The sequence below is a fragment of the Cyclopterus lumpus genome, chromosome 7 (assembly GCF_009769545.1).
Source record: "Cyclopterus lumpus isolate fCycLum1 chromosome 7, fCycLum1.pri, whole genome shotgun sequence".
Lineage (NCBI taxonomy): Eukaryota > Metazoa > Chordata > Actinopteri > Perciformes > Cyclopteridae > Cyclopterus > Cyclopterus lumpus.
The window spans coordinates 15,452,680-15,469,121 of NC_046972.1; the positions used below are offsets into that span (position 1 = coordinate 15,452,680).

Genomic DNA, 16,442 nt, shown 5'->3' on the forward strand with positions numbered 1-16,442 from the left:
TTGACAAATGAAAAGCAGAATGTCGACAGCATGCGTGTCAGCTTTTGACATCCCCAGGGCACATGCACATCCATGTGCCTTTGTATCACATATACACACACTAACTAACACAGAAGAACCTACACACCATTTGCCACACACACACACACACACACACACACACACACACACACACACACACACACACACACACACACACACACACACACACACACACACACACACACACACACCACCGCTGCGTTCAAAATGGCATATTCTTTGTTTTTACTTTTAGTGCATACTGCGGTTGCACAAACTACTGTTGCATGCAATATGCAATCGATAGGGACATAACATTTTCTCATTACACGGCACCTCAGACTTTGGTTCTCTTGCTCATATATCTGCTGGGCCGAGGATTGTGGGTGAGAATAGCATAATGCAAACTTGGAGCGGATGCAGTAGGACATACATTTCTGTCATATTCATTGAATGTGTTGTAACTCTGTAACGCTGTTCATTCATTACACATGACATCGATTGCTTCTGTCCATCCGGGGAGAGGGATCCTCCTCTGTTGCTCTCCTGAAGGTGTCTTCCCTTTTTTCCCCGAGAAAGGTTTTTCCTGATCCAATGTGAGGTCCTGGGACAGGGATGTCGTATGTGTACAGATTGTAAAGCCCTACTAGGCAAATTTGTAATTTGTAATTTTGGGCTATACAAAATAAACTGAATTGAATTGAATTGATATCCTGGACTTTTTGGGATATTGCATTTGAATTGCTATGCATCGGGACACAGTCAACCGTTTTCTGGCACATTAAATAGTATGTTAGTATGGGAATGGGAACGCATTGCACACCATGTGTCTCAGTCTAATGGAGGCGGTGACCTGGCGGCTGCACTGAACACGCTACACACCTTGTTCTCACACCTTGTTCTCACACCTTCCCTCTGCTCCTTCTGTTTCCACATGCCTCTCTCTCCTCCTTGTCCTTCTCTCAAAGTGGTGATCACTGTGTTCTCTGGAGTAACACTAACCAAAATGAACTCAAATTGAAAGAATAGGAAAATTACAATAGGTTTGTGAATATATTTTTTTTATTTGTGTGTTGATTCAGTAGTTGTTGAGCCATTTTAGATCCACGCAGACCCACACATGAACAGCAAGTGTCTGCTCAGCAGCATTAACCAATCTACATCTCCTTACATCTACATCCATCAACATAGGATGCCTGCACTGGCAGCCTCCTTGTGATTCTTCACTTGAGGGTAAAGTGTTGTGCTCAGTGGCCCCTCAGACAACTTGAGGATCTAAAATAATGAGCAGGTCCTGACTGTGTTTGCTTGTGGCTGCGATTCAGCAGCAGCCTGCTCCTGTGTTGCACTCTGAGTCCACTTGAAGGTTAACGCTGTCTTGAGGTCCAGGTTGGAGCGGGTCCAGGTTGGACTGAATCGACAAAATCTGCTGCACCAATCTCCTGAAACACAACAGATATTGACTTTTATGATTTCAATGAATCATCGACATATATTTCACATTGAGGAATTACAGCCGTCTGTCTCAGACGTAAATTACAGTGGACAGGATCCTTAGCATTCTCTTGTTTCCATGCTGCCATCCACTCACTGAAAATGACTCTAGATGAACTAAAGTGTCCCCATAAAGCCAAATCCTAATTTCCGGACAATTTTCCAGCGTTCAACATTTAATGGGTCCCTTTGAAGGAACAGGTGTGAAGCCACTTTCTTGGAAAAGCGGAAATAGGACAAATATGGGAAGCGACTGCTAAATGCCATCAGTGTGACATTTGCAGAGGCCCTCACTAAACACCACAGCAAAGCAGCCTGATCTCCTAAAAAGTAGGTTCCCATAAAGTAACTGTATTGTAAATTACCTTTTGAGGAAAACATATTTCTCCTGGATTATATTTGCTTTGGACATACATCACAAATATGTTTGTAATCATAGTCCGCTGATGTTCATGAAGGGTAGATGGGTGGGTCAACACAATCATTTTACCCAGGAGATTGCTGTTGTTGTCCCGTGTGAAACCAACGTTAATTTGGAGTTATGTACGTTACTTAGACAAGGGGCCCTCCTGTGTGGAGTTTGTATGCTCTACCCGTGTCAGCGTGTTTTTTGGGGGGATTGCCTGGAGGTGTGAACGTGAGCGTGTCTGGTTGTCTGTGGCCTGTGATAGTCCCGGGTGAATCCTACCTTCGCCCAATATCATCTGGGATCATCTTCAATTGCAATCCTAATCCAGGAGAAAATATATTCTCCTTAAAATGTAATGGTGTTTGAGCCTCTTACTAATTGGGCTATATAAAATGGCTAAATTCAACTGCAGCCTAGCACATCTAATGGATATCATTTTAAAATCAGTAAGCTTTTAAAAAAGACACATCATGCCTATTTTTAAGCTCATACTTTGGGTTTCTCCTAGAATAAGTTATCATGCTTTAATATTCAAAGAACAGTTACTTTTTCTCATACAGTCTGAATATACCTGTATTCACCTTATTTCTAAAAGGCAACTTTTAGTGCCTGTCTCTTTAATTGTTTTTGCACAACAAGTATTGTAAAAATATACTCTTTAGTCACACTGCATCATCTGAACTCTGTACGCAGTGTTTAAATGTCTTCTGGAGTTACCTCATAGCCTCCCCAATGTTCTTGTTCTCTTTGACCGAAACCTCCATCCAATTAACAAAGCCGTTGGCCTTACTGAACCTGTCGATGCTGTCTGCGAACACGACCCGTTGAGCGAGGTCACACTGCAGAGAGAAAGAGAGGAATCATCCATTATTTGCAGATTTCAATGTTTTCATTTAATGTGAAAATGTGAAAAAAAAATACACACACAGACTTACATTTGAATTTGAGCTGGCCTTGTGTAAACCAAAATAGAATAGATGACCTGAGACATTGTTTGATTTTCAATTGATTTGATTGAATTTTACATTCATTCTTTTTGTCTTTCTTCCTTGTCACATTTCTCTGGAGAACAATGAATCTAATTAATTAAATAGGTTGATTCATAGAAACAGTGTAGAGTGACAACAATATCCGCATTTAACACCATACTAATATCACCTCTTGTTTATAATCTTTTTATAATACAAAACTTCTCAATATGCAAGAGAGCTGAAATCCTAAGGTGTTAATCCATCAAGCAACAGTACATTGCTCATTTGTTAATATGGAGAGAGAAGGATTTCATGATACATCATTCATATGCATTGAATTACCTTGTTGGCCAGCAGGATGCAGGGGATGGAGTCTCCGTTGGGTAGCATGGCTTTGTTGTCCAGGTCCCGTTTCCAATGGCAACAGCTCAGGAAGCTGGCCGAGCTAGTGACGTCAAACATCACGACACAGCCCAGTGCGCCTTTATAATAGATCCTGTTCATGGATATGAAACGTTCCTGTCCTGGAGGGAAGACAGAGTTCACTTTATCCATTGATCCATTGATCCATTGATCCATTGATTGATCCATGCATTTTGTACCTGCAATGTCCCATATTTGCAGTCTGACTTTTTCTTTATCCGACCAGAGCAGCACCTTCACAGAATAATCCACTAGAGAAATAAAAAAAATAGATACAAGAGAAAGAGAAAAAGAAGAAGTGAAAGCTGAAACAGAAGTGAAGACTTATATAGATTTACATATATTGCTCAAAATAGGAAAAAAGACAATTCCAGACTTTCATTTTAAAAAGGCACACCTGACACATAAACAACACAAAAATGCTAAATACTCACCTGCAATTATTTCACATGAAAACTATCCATACCAGCAATTTACGACTTTTCAGTACACCACCTACTTTATTCTGTTTTCTTTTAGCGAAATGCTCCGAGTGCATCTGCTAAATGGTTACGCAGTGTGTTTGTGTGGGATTTTATTGTGAAAGGTAAGAATGAAAGGAGTGGATCGGGATACGCTGCCTTTGTAATGGTTGAAAAGAGTGAGACGGTTTGCAGTCTTGTTTTGGACTATGGAGCCTCCCTGTTGTTGTACAATATACTGCACATTTCTATTATGTCCTTTCTGCACAACGTGATTGATTTTCACCTTTACAAATGTTGTGTGAAAGCTCCATAACTTGGAAAAATTATGTTGCTTTATGCCATACTGTATATTCAAATTCTGTGTGAAAGTACTCTAGAAAAAAAATTAATTTGACAAAATGCCCCTGTTGTGTAAAGACCATTGGAGGCTATTGTAAAGACCAAGGAAGACGCTGGTGTGATCCCAACTTAACATTTGTTAGGCATACTAAAAAAAAAAGGTGATATAATGTCTCATAAAATATACAAATCGTTGTATGAGGATACGTTGCAGCATGCTCTCACAATGACAATGCTGACATGCTAATGTTTGGCTTGGGTCTGAGTTTAGGAAAGTCAGAAATAATTTAAAAATGGACTAACACTATGTTTGTTTTTGTAAAATTGTAAACATTTCATTGATCTAACAAAGCTTTTACCAATAATTAAAAAGTCAAACACACACACAACAGAGAGAAACCAAAGCAGCCGCACCTCCCATTGTCATCTTGTATGTCTTGTTGAATTGTCCGTTGACGTAGCGATGCACAAAGGAGGATTTCCCAACATTTCCATCGCCAACAATCAGTATTTTCAGCAGGTGCTCGTTCATCGCTGTCCTCTGTCAGACAACATCATGTGCCAACAGCTCAAAGTCCAAACATCTTGTCAGGAAATTAGATAATTTTTCTGCACCTGAACACATTCTCAAGCATAACCCAGTTGGACTTTGCTGTACAAATATAAACTTCCCTGCCTCCAAACCCCAGCATTTCTATTACAATAATCCATTTATCTTTACTGTGCCACCCCTATACCTAGAATACGTTTTCCTAACCATAAACCAGTGTGCTGTCCTTTTCTCTGTAACGCACAGCGCTCAGGTCTAACTGGTTTTACTTTCAGGAAGGCCAAAAATAGATCAGCGTCATAAAACACGCCTTCAAGAAACAGGAAACAAGAACAGTTTCTCTTCCACACTGTTCTCTTGCACCTCATTGTTTGAAACATGACACACATATAACAATAGTGGAGTAGGAGCTATGGATGGTAAATGGACTTGTACACCGCTTTTCTAGTCTTCCACACACACACACACACACACACACACACACTACACCACACACACACACACACACACACACACACACACACACACACACACACACACAGAGAAACCAAAGCAGCTGCACCTCCCATTGTCATCTTGTACGTCTTGTTGAATTGTCCGTTGACGTAGCGATGCATAAGGGAGGATTTCCCAACATTTCCATCGCCAACAATCAGTATTTTCAGCAGGTGCTCGTTCATCGCTGTCCTCTGTCAGACAACATCATGTGCCAACAGCTCAAAGTCCAGGAAATTAGATTCAATCGAGTATTTCTTCTGCAAGTTTGACTTGTCTGCCAACTAGGCCACTGTAACTGGCTACCGAACATGATCGAGGCATGAGTCATGTGCGTGCGTTTTTTCTGTTTGAGTGTTTCCGTGTCTTGGTCCTGTTCCCAGTATCAGTTTCAGTACCACGCAGGGTTTAAAAATAACTCTTATTGGCAGATCCAACCTGTTATGTCCAGGAAACTGTGATGTTAAATTAATCAATTTCGTGTCTTGTGTCCATGTTGTCTCGTGATTTCCTGTTTTATTGTGAAAGTCAACTCTCCTCTTGTTTCAGGCAACTTGTTCCATCCCCTGTGTGTTTCTCCTCTGGTCTGATTGTCTGCCTCGCTCCTGATTGTTTCCACCTGTGCCCTCACCTTGTGTATCTATTGTCTGAGTCTCCCTTTGTCCTGTGCCAGTTTGTCTTGTCTTTTGTGCCAGAGCACCAGCCATTTCCATGGAATTCATCAGTCACCAGGTCACGATTTTATGTTACTTTGTTCATGTAGATTTTCTGTTTGTATGTTTCCAGTTAATTAAAACTGAGATTTTTGTTGTTACTTTGCTTTGAGTCGGGCATTTGGGTTCTAGTCTTTGTTTGGTCACGACACAACCCATTGATGAAATGCTAAATGTACTAACATCTTTGCTTGAACCAGAAAAAAGACGGGTTTGGAAGTGTTCCAGAAGAAGGAGCCATGGACTGTGAAACCGGAGAGCAAAGACTGGACCGTGTGGTGTGCCAACTATATCCAAAATAAATAAATAATTAACACCAACATTTCAACCATACAAGATTCCTGAAATATGCATAACATTGTATAGTATTTTGTATTAATGTGAATGACATAAAAATGGTCTGATTGATTAATTTCTAAACTAACAAAGTAACCCATGAACTGAAGGCTACAGTGAATGTGTACAATACTATACAGTACTCTGTGCGCTCTCTCTGGTATTTATCTGACAGATGACAAAAACACCTTTCACTGGTTCGGTATAAGGGAAGAATTATTTGTCAAAATTCAAAAAGCCAGTCCAATTAAAATATGGCTATACTAAATATATTTTCAAGACCACGAACAGAGCTCCAAATAGAAGGTGATACAGTATGATCAATTCAAAATTATATTATTTATTATTCAATTGTTTGTTTATATATTTATATTGAATCCTTAAATTCTTAATTGTGATCTAAACATTTTACCTGGATATAAACAATATATAAAGAATCAGAAAACAAGCAAATAAATTAATGCAAAAGGCTTTGGCCCTATTCCAGCACTTTGTAACTGAACACTGTTGAAAAAGCTTTTCTATGAATTGATAATTTATTTAATTTTGACAGAATATTTATATAACAATATAGAAGATATTGTAAAACCTTACAACTCTATACATTTCAACATTTGGATCCACAAATGGAGAAAATCTGCTGCCTGGAACTCTGGCTGTCACGACACTATTCAGTTCAAAAATAAATTTGATAATGAGAACCAGCAGATGCTGCAGTTTGGATCAATCATTTTATAATTTGTTTAACTCTGTGACTTCAGTTTTACAAAGAAGGTGAGCTACCTTTGATGACAGCTGGACCTTTGAACACTGAGGCAGCAACGCATCCTTCAAGGTGCGGTATGTTGTGCAGAGCAGCAGTTTTGGACTGATTCAACATCTTCTCACAGCTGTCAGCTCCAGTTTGAACACATCACACCAAAAAGCGCTGTCGTTAAGTTTCATGGAGTCTTCCAGGGTTAAAGTCATTTTTATTGTAGATCATTCTATATATTAGAGAGCATGCTTCGACACATGATATTGATTAAATGTGATAAAATCATATAAGCCTAAAAAGAAATTTGGACACGGCATGTTGCCTATAGATACAAACTTAATTAAACAAATCAAAGATCTTCTCGACTGCGGCTTCTTTTTCGTCGTCGTCTTCCTACTTCTGTTTTTATGACACATTGAGTGGAAAACTAAATACTTCTTTATTTCCCACAGATTTACCATCAAACAGCAAAATGCAACATGAGACTGTCAGGTTTAACTTCCTCCTCCTCCTCTTCATGTTGCTCCATCGCCTGACTTCAGTTGACCTGGAGGAGGTGGAAAGCATGCCGTTGGAGGTCATTGTTGACAGCTCTCCCTGCAGCGCCACCTGTGGGCTGGGCATTAAAACTCAAACCCTTTGTTTATTGAAAGATGGTGAGAGAGCCACGGAAGAAGTGACAAGTAAAGATGGAACAGAGGTACTACAGAGATGTCTTGAACATCTAACACCGAGGCGGGGGTGCACTAACAAGAATTCATGTTTAAACCCCATTAAACCATGTTGCTACTAAATTCAAAACCTGCTCAAAATCCCTCTCCTGAGGAACTTTTATCTGGTTATGAAACAGACTCAATGTATTACTGCTGTCTCTGAATGAACTTCATAAGAAAAGGAGACCATCAACAAGAAGACTGGCAATACAGATTCTTAAGTGCTTGTCAACGTGCCACCGGGTTGCATTTCATGCAAAATGAGAACAAAATCAGGCAGGTTCCCCAGAAGCTCCTTCAGCTCAGACAGTGACCCGCCTGACAGACAGACTGTTGGATTCAATAAACAGAGATTAGTTTTGAATGGTGCAGAGCTTGGCTTAATTTCTTTCAATCTGGATTTACTTATTTTAAATCTAGTTTTGCTTTTCATGATCTAATTGCTGTTATCTGCTTAATGGCAGGTGTCGGAGGTTTGCCATGTTCGTAAGGTAAAGTGTCTGGAGTCGTGGCAGTGTGGACTCAGGACCATGACTGTGACTTCAGGACAGAGAGTGGAGATCGACTGTCTGGGAGAAGTAATGGAGGCAATGGGGAGGTTCTCCTGGAGGTAAGGATGGAGATTTAGTAGTGATGCGTGTCTTTTTGATGGGGCAGTGTTGGACCTACACCATCATGTCTTGCCTCGGTAGAATTCACACTTTAATAGTTCAACAAGGCTACAAAAATAAATAAATTGCATTCTGCCATTTAAAGCTGGCGTGTTCATTAAATGATCCATTGTTTTTCTCAAGGTAGAGTGTTTCATCTTTAAGAGGCAGAACAACCTGTAACCAGCTCTTTGATGGAGGGCAGTGCTTAGTGAGATGTTTTCCTTCATGGCTCAGGGTGACGTGGCGTTACGCCCGAGGAATAATTACCTCTGATGACTCTCTGTTTGTCCGCTGGGATGCTCCTCTGCTGGATCGAGTGATTCTGGACCCCATCCGGGAGGAGGACGCAGGTAAACACACATGTGCTCACGCAGACTGGAGTTCAGAACGCCTCTTCCTGGTGAGCTTGAGTTGGGCCAGTAGTATGTCAACTTATTTGTTTATACTATCTCTGTCTCTTTTTGCTGTCTTTATTTGCACGCTTGTTTCTTAACATGAGTCTTGCTTTTGAACTATACTTACAGGTTGACTTTTTTTTCACGACGCCATTGAGTTATTGTGAGAAAAATGGAAAAATAATATTGCTTTTATGTGCCAATGATAACTGTCAATGAAACTATTCCTAAAATCTTTAGAATTCACATTTTCACAATGATATTGGAGGACGATTCCCAGGCAAACGCACAGAAAGCCATGGGTGCACTTTCAAACAAAATCTCTCCATATACAATGATGTGCCACTAATCTTGTCATTTTCAGGTACGTATTGCTGTGTTGTGCAGGATGTCACCTTACGCAGGGTGAAAAGGGCTTATTGGGGGATCCGGGTTTTGCCTGTCGGGTTTCTCAATCTGGACTATGAAAGCTCTCTGGCCCAGTGGGACTGCACTGGAAACCAGCAGAATGAGACCGTGTCAGACCAGCATTCCCACAAGACGCAGCTTCTTTACACAGTACTGTTTGGTTACTTGCTTCACAGTTTAGTCTATGAAACATAAATAGTGATATATTGTTGTTGAAATGGCCGTTTTACGTAGCCACCAGATTAAAAACTAAAATCATTGATACAAATTTAACTCAATAAATGTCAATGTCATGGATGATGCCAACATATTGATCCCTCTCATCAGCAGTGAATTTGTTCTGCCTGAACACACAGATGCTGATCAGTTTGAGCCTGTCAGGCATCGTCGCTGGATTGATGCTGCTCGTCCTCTACTGGACAGTGAAGAGGAGCGAGCTCAGGCATTTTGACAGATGTTAGTTTTTCATTTGCTCAGTGCACAAACAATAAAAATGTTGCTTCACATGGATGATGTCTCTAAAATGATCCCTTCAACAAAAGGAAAAAAAAAGACAAAAATAAACATCTGAGATAGAATGAAGACCATTGATGTCGGACTTGAAAGTGAAAATAAAATAAAGCCATTCTGTAAAGCAGCTAAACTATGAGCTATATAAAAAGCTATAATCAATATCACTTAGTGATAAACCTTCAGATAATTATTGACTGCTCTGCAGCTCCCTTCTGCTTTATGTGGCGCTCAAGGAGTTTCAACTCATTATTTAGATGTCATCTTTACTGTTCTGATTTCTTTCAGCTCTCATAGTGTAATCTTTCGGCCGCAGCAGGCAGTTGTTTTCAACAAAAAGCTCTAAATGCCACTATGCACTCTGCACTACCTACTCAGCACTGAAGAGCAGCTTGCTCAGTCTTTTTTGAACAGTGCTCTGTTTGATCTGGGCCTCGGAGATGAGCTGGTGATCACAGTGGAGCGTTTAGCAGTAAAAAAGTTATGGGTAGCTTGGGAATACGCCTACATTAATAAGGTGGCTATCTGGTCCAGTGGGACGTAGGGTTGCAAAGGGGCGGAAAGTTTCCACGGGAACTTTGGCTCTGGAATTTTGGGAATTTTGAAAAAAAAAAATGTGCCTACGTTTTTTTGCAAAAGCATATAACAGGGAACTTAAATGTAGTTGAGAACAAGACTATGCACGCCTAACTCAGCTGGACCCTGAATGCAGCTGGTTGGGAACATTCTGCCAGAAACATAAATGTAAACATAAAACGTGCTGTTGTTTTTGAACGTCTTTGTCATCAGTGTTGTCTGAACGTTTCAGCCCTATGCCTGGCAAGTGTGAGCGCGCCGAGTTGCGTAGAGGCCAAGAGCGGTATTGCAGAGAGATAGAGATTTCAATCATAGCTTGCAACATATTGAAAAAAATAACTGAACTAGTTCATTTTTTGGAGCTGTGAACTTAGTTCAAAATGTTCAATTATGAACTATGAACTGAACTAGTTCATTTTAAAATGTGTGAACTATGAACTGAACTAGTTCATTTTAAAATGTGTGAACTATGAACTGAACTAGTTCATGTAGAAAGTGAACTTTCCCAACACTTTGTCATTACCTAGCATATTGATTACTTGGTAAACTAAAGCCATGTTCATTTTAATACCAAGTTTATTTGTATACAGTAGACTAACTTTTTACAGCAGTGAGGAGGACGTTGATGAGGTCCAGGAAGAAAGCATTTAGATTCAGGGGAAAAAATGTGGGTGGGGGGTGGTGATCATAGGGAATACACCTTTTTTATTCAACGTTCATGTTTTTGTTGTTCGATGAAAGAATAAAGTTCTACTCACAAAATGTCAAAAAAGTCCAAAATGTAATTTTTAAAAGTTGTATTATAAATGTTTGCATGCATGCTTATGACAAGGTAAATACAGTTAAATTACCCCAACATTTTCAGTTTTTTCCTGTTAATTCCCGTATATTCCCGTTTATTCCCGTGGAAAGTTTCCAACTTTGAATATTCCCGGAATTTTGCAACCCTGGTGGGACGTGACTGGAAACTGGCAGAACCTGACCGTCTCAGACCAGCATTACCACAGAAACATTCCAGTAGAAACAAATGCAGTTTTTATTTTGATGCAAAAAGAAAAATGCAAGCAATGCTTTTATCAGCAATTGATAATACTGACTTCAAAAACTATCAGTGACTGCAACCGTCAGTCACATGGACAACTTCCTCGAACCTGCACTGCCTTTGGTGAACGTGTTTTTAATGTTTTTGCACCCTCATCCCCTTGTGAGCTACATCGTCACCCTAAACTACATTATTTAATGCACATTGGGATTATGAAAAAAGTATTAAGGGCTATTTGACTGCTGAATATCCTGTTACTGAACAGTACTCATACATTGGTTGATGTAATTTGAAGCGTTTTATGCTGCCACGGGACCAAGACTCCCATGAAAAAGAGATTTTGAATCTCAATTAGTTGTAATAAGGAGGAAATAATTGGAAGTTGATCCACCCTAAATGGTGTACCACAGCTGTTATAGGGGGGATGACCCACAGAGTCCTGAGGAGACATCCAATCAAGCAAAATAAAAGCACCTGTGGAGGTGGACTATGGCTGACAATGGGTATTAACCATAACACAACTGAGTAAGACAAAATGAAAACATTCAAACTATTGGCATGACAGTAGTGGCGATTGTGTGTGTCAGGTGGTTGTTTACCTCTGTGCCAGCAGGTGGCAGTGTTGGTTCATTAAAGGGTTCTGGCAGACAGCATGACGTTGAGCACGAGCATATTCATTCCATCTCTCCACCGTGACCATGCTGCATGACGGGACTGAGCTGCCGCAGTGGAACGGATCTGGTGAAGACAAGAGGATCCTCTCAAAAACAAGATGACGAATCTCAAAATGTTGATGTTCATTACACACCAGAAACAAAACTGTTGGATGGATGAAAGTTTTGTTATTCTAAGATCCTTAGCACTTAATTGTAAACCTTCGACAAGAGCAATGTTTAGCTGTTGAAAAATCCTTGTGCTGATATTCGTGGGATTCCCACTTACAAACAAGATTCAATGTCAATATTACTAACCCACCCAGTCTTTGAGCCATACATGTCAATCATTTGTAATGATCAGACTCTGGTCCAAATACTCTGCAGGTCTTTTTAGAGGGTAAGTGCTCCATGTCCACCTGATGAACTAAAACTTTTAAAAAATATAGCGACAATATAGATCAACAACACTCACATTATCTTCTTCACTTGCAGTCAGAGATATTTAGTGACTATATAAATATCTATGAATGCAAGTAAAGACAACTCAAAAATGTAGCCTACACTTTATTTATCAGCTTTACACAAACATAACAGTATCGCTTCAGAATAGTTATGTTGAAAAATTAGTACAGATGCAGTTGAAAAGATTTGACACACCAGAAAAAACAAACAAACATAAAGGCTACACAGCTACTGGCAATAGGAAAGGAGTCTATTAGTAAAATTAGTTTAGCAGGTTTTCAGTGTTAAGAAAACTGGCATATACCAGCTAGTGTTGGTGAAACAACCTAACAAAGACAGATTTGGGGGATTTAATAAGAGCTTAAAGTGCCACACCACCACTTTCCTGTTTACTGTCCCAATTTATACACACACACAGGCCCGTAGAGATCACCCCCGCAGCCCCCGCACTGCGGGGGGGGAGGGGCCTCGCAGTGACAGGGGGCCTCGCATGGCAATTTTATTTTTTAATCCAACACTAGCCAGCGCACTTGGCCGTATTGCGGCTAAGTGTCGGCTGACTCGGCTGTGTTCCGGCTCGATGCGGCCAAATGTGAAACCACCTTTGGCACATTTCACTGTTGCCATGTCTGGCCCAGGTGTAGCTGTTACGGACATGGGCAGATTCTGTCTTAGACATGGCAACCGGTTTATCGGCTGTCGAATCTGGGGAATAATGTAATAAATAAATAATATTACATTACGTAATAACATTAAGATATCCCTCAAAGTTGTCTCTCTCATATAAAGCTACACAATAAAAAAAGTATTTTAAACTGGCTTTATAAGTTTTAAATAATAGTTGTAAAGGCAATCGTAACAGGCAACCACTAGGGCCTCCTGCTACGCGGACTGGTGTTATTGTTGGGCCGCGGTGTATTCTGGGAAAACTACAAGGAAATTTCTCTTGAGGAAAAATGAAACGCACATTTAAAAGTGGTGCCCAAAAGCAGCAATCAAAACAGAACATTTCTGAATTAAATGCCAAACTTCCCAAAATTACAAGTCTTTTTCGACCAGCTGGTGAAGGATGCACTCATCTGCCAGAAGAGACAGGTATTGTACTGTTTGCTATAGCTAACATTACCATGTAGCTAACGTTATACTTTGACAGCTGTACTGCTCTGTCTATGTGTTGTGCTTGAAAATACATTAACCTTATTAAACCTATGCTCTCACTATACCCCCTGCGCCCATTATCGGACACGTTTCCTTAATTATCTCCACAACCACATCGTTGTTTAACTTCATTTCACGTTGTACAACACTGCAACCCTTTTGAGAAGACAACGGCTCTGTACAAAATAATACAAGTAACCGTTAAGTAAGAAAGGTCATTTTCCAAGCTAAAACTGATCAAAACATATCTCAGAAGCTCCATGTCACAAGAGAGGCTGTCAGGTGTGGCCATCCTTAGCATAGAGAATAAACGTGCGCGCAGTTTAGATGTAAAGAGCGTGGTTAAAGACTTTGCACACAGATTTGCTAAAAGACGCGCACATGTGTATTCAAATGCAAACCTGTAGAAAGTAGCCTACCGGTGTATCGACTATATGTAGGCATATTTGTTATGTTGTTGTAACATATGTTCTGTTTGAGCTGTTTGATAGGCCCTAGCATATGTTTTGTTTCTGTTGGAATACATTTGTTCTCTGTTTTAGCTGTTTTTTCTGATTGAATAAATTTCCCTCAAAAGAAAAGCTTGGGTCCTGTTCGTTTATCTTTGGATAATGACCGCCGGACAATACATTATCCCTTACATATGGGGGGGAGGGGGGGGGCCCTCTCAGGGTTATTCTGCAGGGGGGCCTCATGTGTTTCCGTTACGGCACTGACAACTACCCAACTGTGAATACATTGATTAAAATGAACTCCACCTCATGCATCAGTAATAACACCACAGTAACACTGTTCTGCATAATAAGTGGGCTATTTCTGCTGATACCTCTGTACATTTTGCTGATAGTGCATCTGTGCTTATTCAACAAACATGTCTGAGTGCAAGACCTTAACATATAAGAGTATTTTCACACTGTAGTATTGCTGATTTATAAAGATTCTGAATATCTCGGCCAGTTCTAGGACAAGTCACAATAACAACAGATATTGCCATCATCACAGTGCTTCCAAACTGAGGCAGAGAGAGAAAGGTGATAAGGACAGATGTCTTTGCTTGTCAGTGATGAGCGTCTTATTGGTGTGTTTTGGGAGGAGCAGAGGCAAACAAGGAGCTCAGGGGAAATAACACAAATGCAATTATGATGATATGCTTACTGTAATTCATTCATTTCCTTGTGGAACTTGTCCCATTGAAACCCGAAGAACGTCATTTCCCTCCATGTGCTTATTTACAACATCCGTCTACAAGTCAAGATGTAACTGTTTTCCCAGCGCTCACTGTACAAAGAATTCAATTACTGCTCCACTGAACCACCATAGAGCACATTATACTCTGCCATTGAATATTCAATGGCAGAGTATAATGTGCTCTATATGATGTCTCCACGACGAACGCCTCCAAAAAAGATTCTGAATGAAAATGAGAGAAGAGAACTGAGACGTCGGATGTTCATTATAACCGTGTTGAGCACTGAAGAGATGAGATCGACAAACACTTCTCAGTTTTCTGAAATGAAAATGTAAAGTAAACTAAATAGTTCCTAGTGACCTTTAGATGTTTGCCTTCTTCGAAAAGGTTTTATTAATATTTTAACTTATATTTGTTGCTGCCCCTCTTGAGCCATATACTAAAAAGCAGTGGTGGAGAGTATCAAAGTACATTTACTAATTTACTGTACTTAAGTACAATTTTGAGGTACTTGTATTTCCACCTTATACTACAATAGGCCCTGATCAGACACAGCGTGTTTCTGTCCAAATCAATGAAAAAAGGAGCAAATTGGACTTCATGTTGGAAATGATGTGCAGCTTTGCGCTGAAATCTCATTAGCACAATTTATTTTGGGACCTTCAGCTAGTGGTGGCAAATGATACACAATTCATGGGGCTATCAGCCTTTTTTGAGAATTCGCCCCGCAGTGTGTTTACACAGGACAGGTGACAACATGAAGTGTACTCAAACCAGGAAGAATGCTCACTACATATAGTTGACTGCACATTGTGGGAGCATAGTATACATCAGCAGCAAAAAGGAATAGGAAGAGCTGCTCACAGCTGGAAGCAAATATAAATATATTGTAAGTGAAATATTATGTCTTATGAGTTTAACATATTGTATAACTTCCTCTATGTGCAAATCCATTAAGTCAGTTGACTTTGTGAAGAGGTCTTACAAGGAAACTCAAAAGCCCCTTTCCCGCTGGACAAGACACCAACTATCTGGCTTTTGTCTTCAGTGCTAAAGGTTACAAAAGGAATTAATTCCTGGGACAAATTACTCTGCAGTAGTCACACGTGTCTATGTTCTCAAGCTCTGATTGGCAGCGATGGAAATATGATACCCAGGTGGACAGACTTATTTCCTCCCCTTTTCTGAAGCTTTTCATGTAATCTCAGCCACAAATTCCATCCGTCTTCATCCAAGCAGCCTAAACATCATTCCAGATCCTGATTACTAATAATAGATAAACTACAAAAAATACGTAATTTAAATTTTGAGACACAAAAACTGGTCTCCTGGATTAAATCTCAACATAGTTTGGCCCAACCACCCTTTATACTACGTCATCACAGTCCTGGAGCACATTCTCTGAATGTCTTATAATGACACCACGGGGTCTCCATTGGAGATAGTTGAAAGCTGGGGGCTTCTCATACAGATGCTGAAGGGTGCCTTGTGCATCCGTATCAGATGCTGAGGAGCGTGACAACGGGCTGGAATATGAATACATCCCCCCTATACATAGAATACTCAGAATTATGTCTCCAGATTGAATTGTCTACATGATCGTACAGCTGGTTAATATTGCAGCTTACATGCAAATATATGGTTGCATTCTGGCTTGGTGATACTGTTCCAGACGATTAAAGCAAGAAATGTTCTCTTAAGTGCAAAT

At 40.1% G+C, this 16,442-nt stretch overlaps 2 protein-coding genes across 2 annotated transcripts; one reads left to right on the top strand and one right to left on the bottom strand.

Annotated features, from left to right (window-relative positions):
* Positions 1–1,074: 1,074 nt before the first annotated feature.
* On the bottom strand, positions 1,075–5,153 carry LOC117734043 (ras-related protein Rab-7L1-like). The gene is made up of 5 exons (XM_034538101.1): positions 4,536–5,153; positions 3,498–3,569; positions 3,238–3,419; positions 2,642–2,763; positions 1,075–1,463 (listed from the first exon to the last, which is right to left on the bottom strand). Exons 1-5 carry the CDS (start codon positions 4,651–4,653, stop codon positions 1,343–1,345), a joined length of 615 nt encoding a protein of 204 aa, XP_034393992.1. The 5' UTR covers positions 4,654–5,153; the 3' UTR covers positions 1,075–1,342.
* A 2,291-nt stretch (positions 5,154–7,444) lies between these two features.
* tmem81 (transmembrane protein 81) lies at positions 7,445–10,195 on the top strand. Its single transcript, XM_034537756.1, has 6 exons — positions 7,445–7,672; positions 8,150–8,295; positions 8,573–8,688; positions 9,098–9,291; positions 9,498–9,583; positions 10,030–10,195. Exons 1-6 carry the CDS (start codon positions 7,445–7,447, stop codon positions 10,193–10,195), a joined length of 936 nt encoding a protein of 311 aa, XP_034393647.1.
* Positions 10,196–16,442: the final 6,247 nt, after the last annotated feature.

What these genes read in the sequence shown, in the direction of transcription:
- LOC117734043 (XM_034538101.1), bottom strand. Translation starts at nt 4,653, where the DNA reads ATGAACGAGCACCTGCTGAAAATACTGATTGTTGGCGATGGAAATGTT. An exon ending in ATACAAGATGACAATGGGAG is followed by an intron (nt 3,570 to 4,535) that starts GTGCGGCTGCTT and finishes TTATTTCTCTAG; the next exon opens with TGGATTATTCTGTGAAGGTG. An exon ending in GCATCCTGCTGGCCAACAAG is followed by an intron (nt 2,764 to 3,237) that starts GTAATTCAATGC and finishes TTCTCTCTGCAG; the next exon opens with TGTGACCTCGCTCAACGGGT.
- tmem81 (XM_034537756.1), top strand. Translation starts at nt 7,445, where the DNA reads ATGCAACATGAGACTGTCAGGTTTAACTTCCTCCTCCTCCTCTTCATG. An exon ending in CAAGTAAAGATGGAACAGAG is followed by an intron (nt 7,673 to 8,149) that starts GTACTACAGAGA and finishes GCTTAATGGCAG; the next exon opens with GTGTCGGAGGTTTGCCATGT. An exon ending in AGACGCAGCTTCTTTACACA is followed by an intron (nt 9,292 to 9,497) that starts GTACTGTTTGGT and finishes CTGAACACACAG; the next exon opens with ATGCTGATCAGTTTGAGCCT.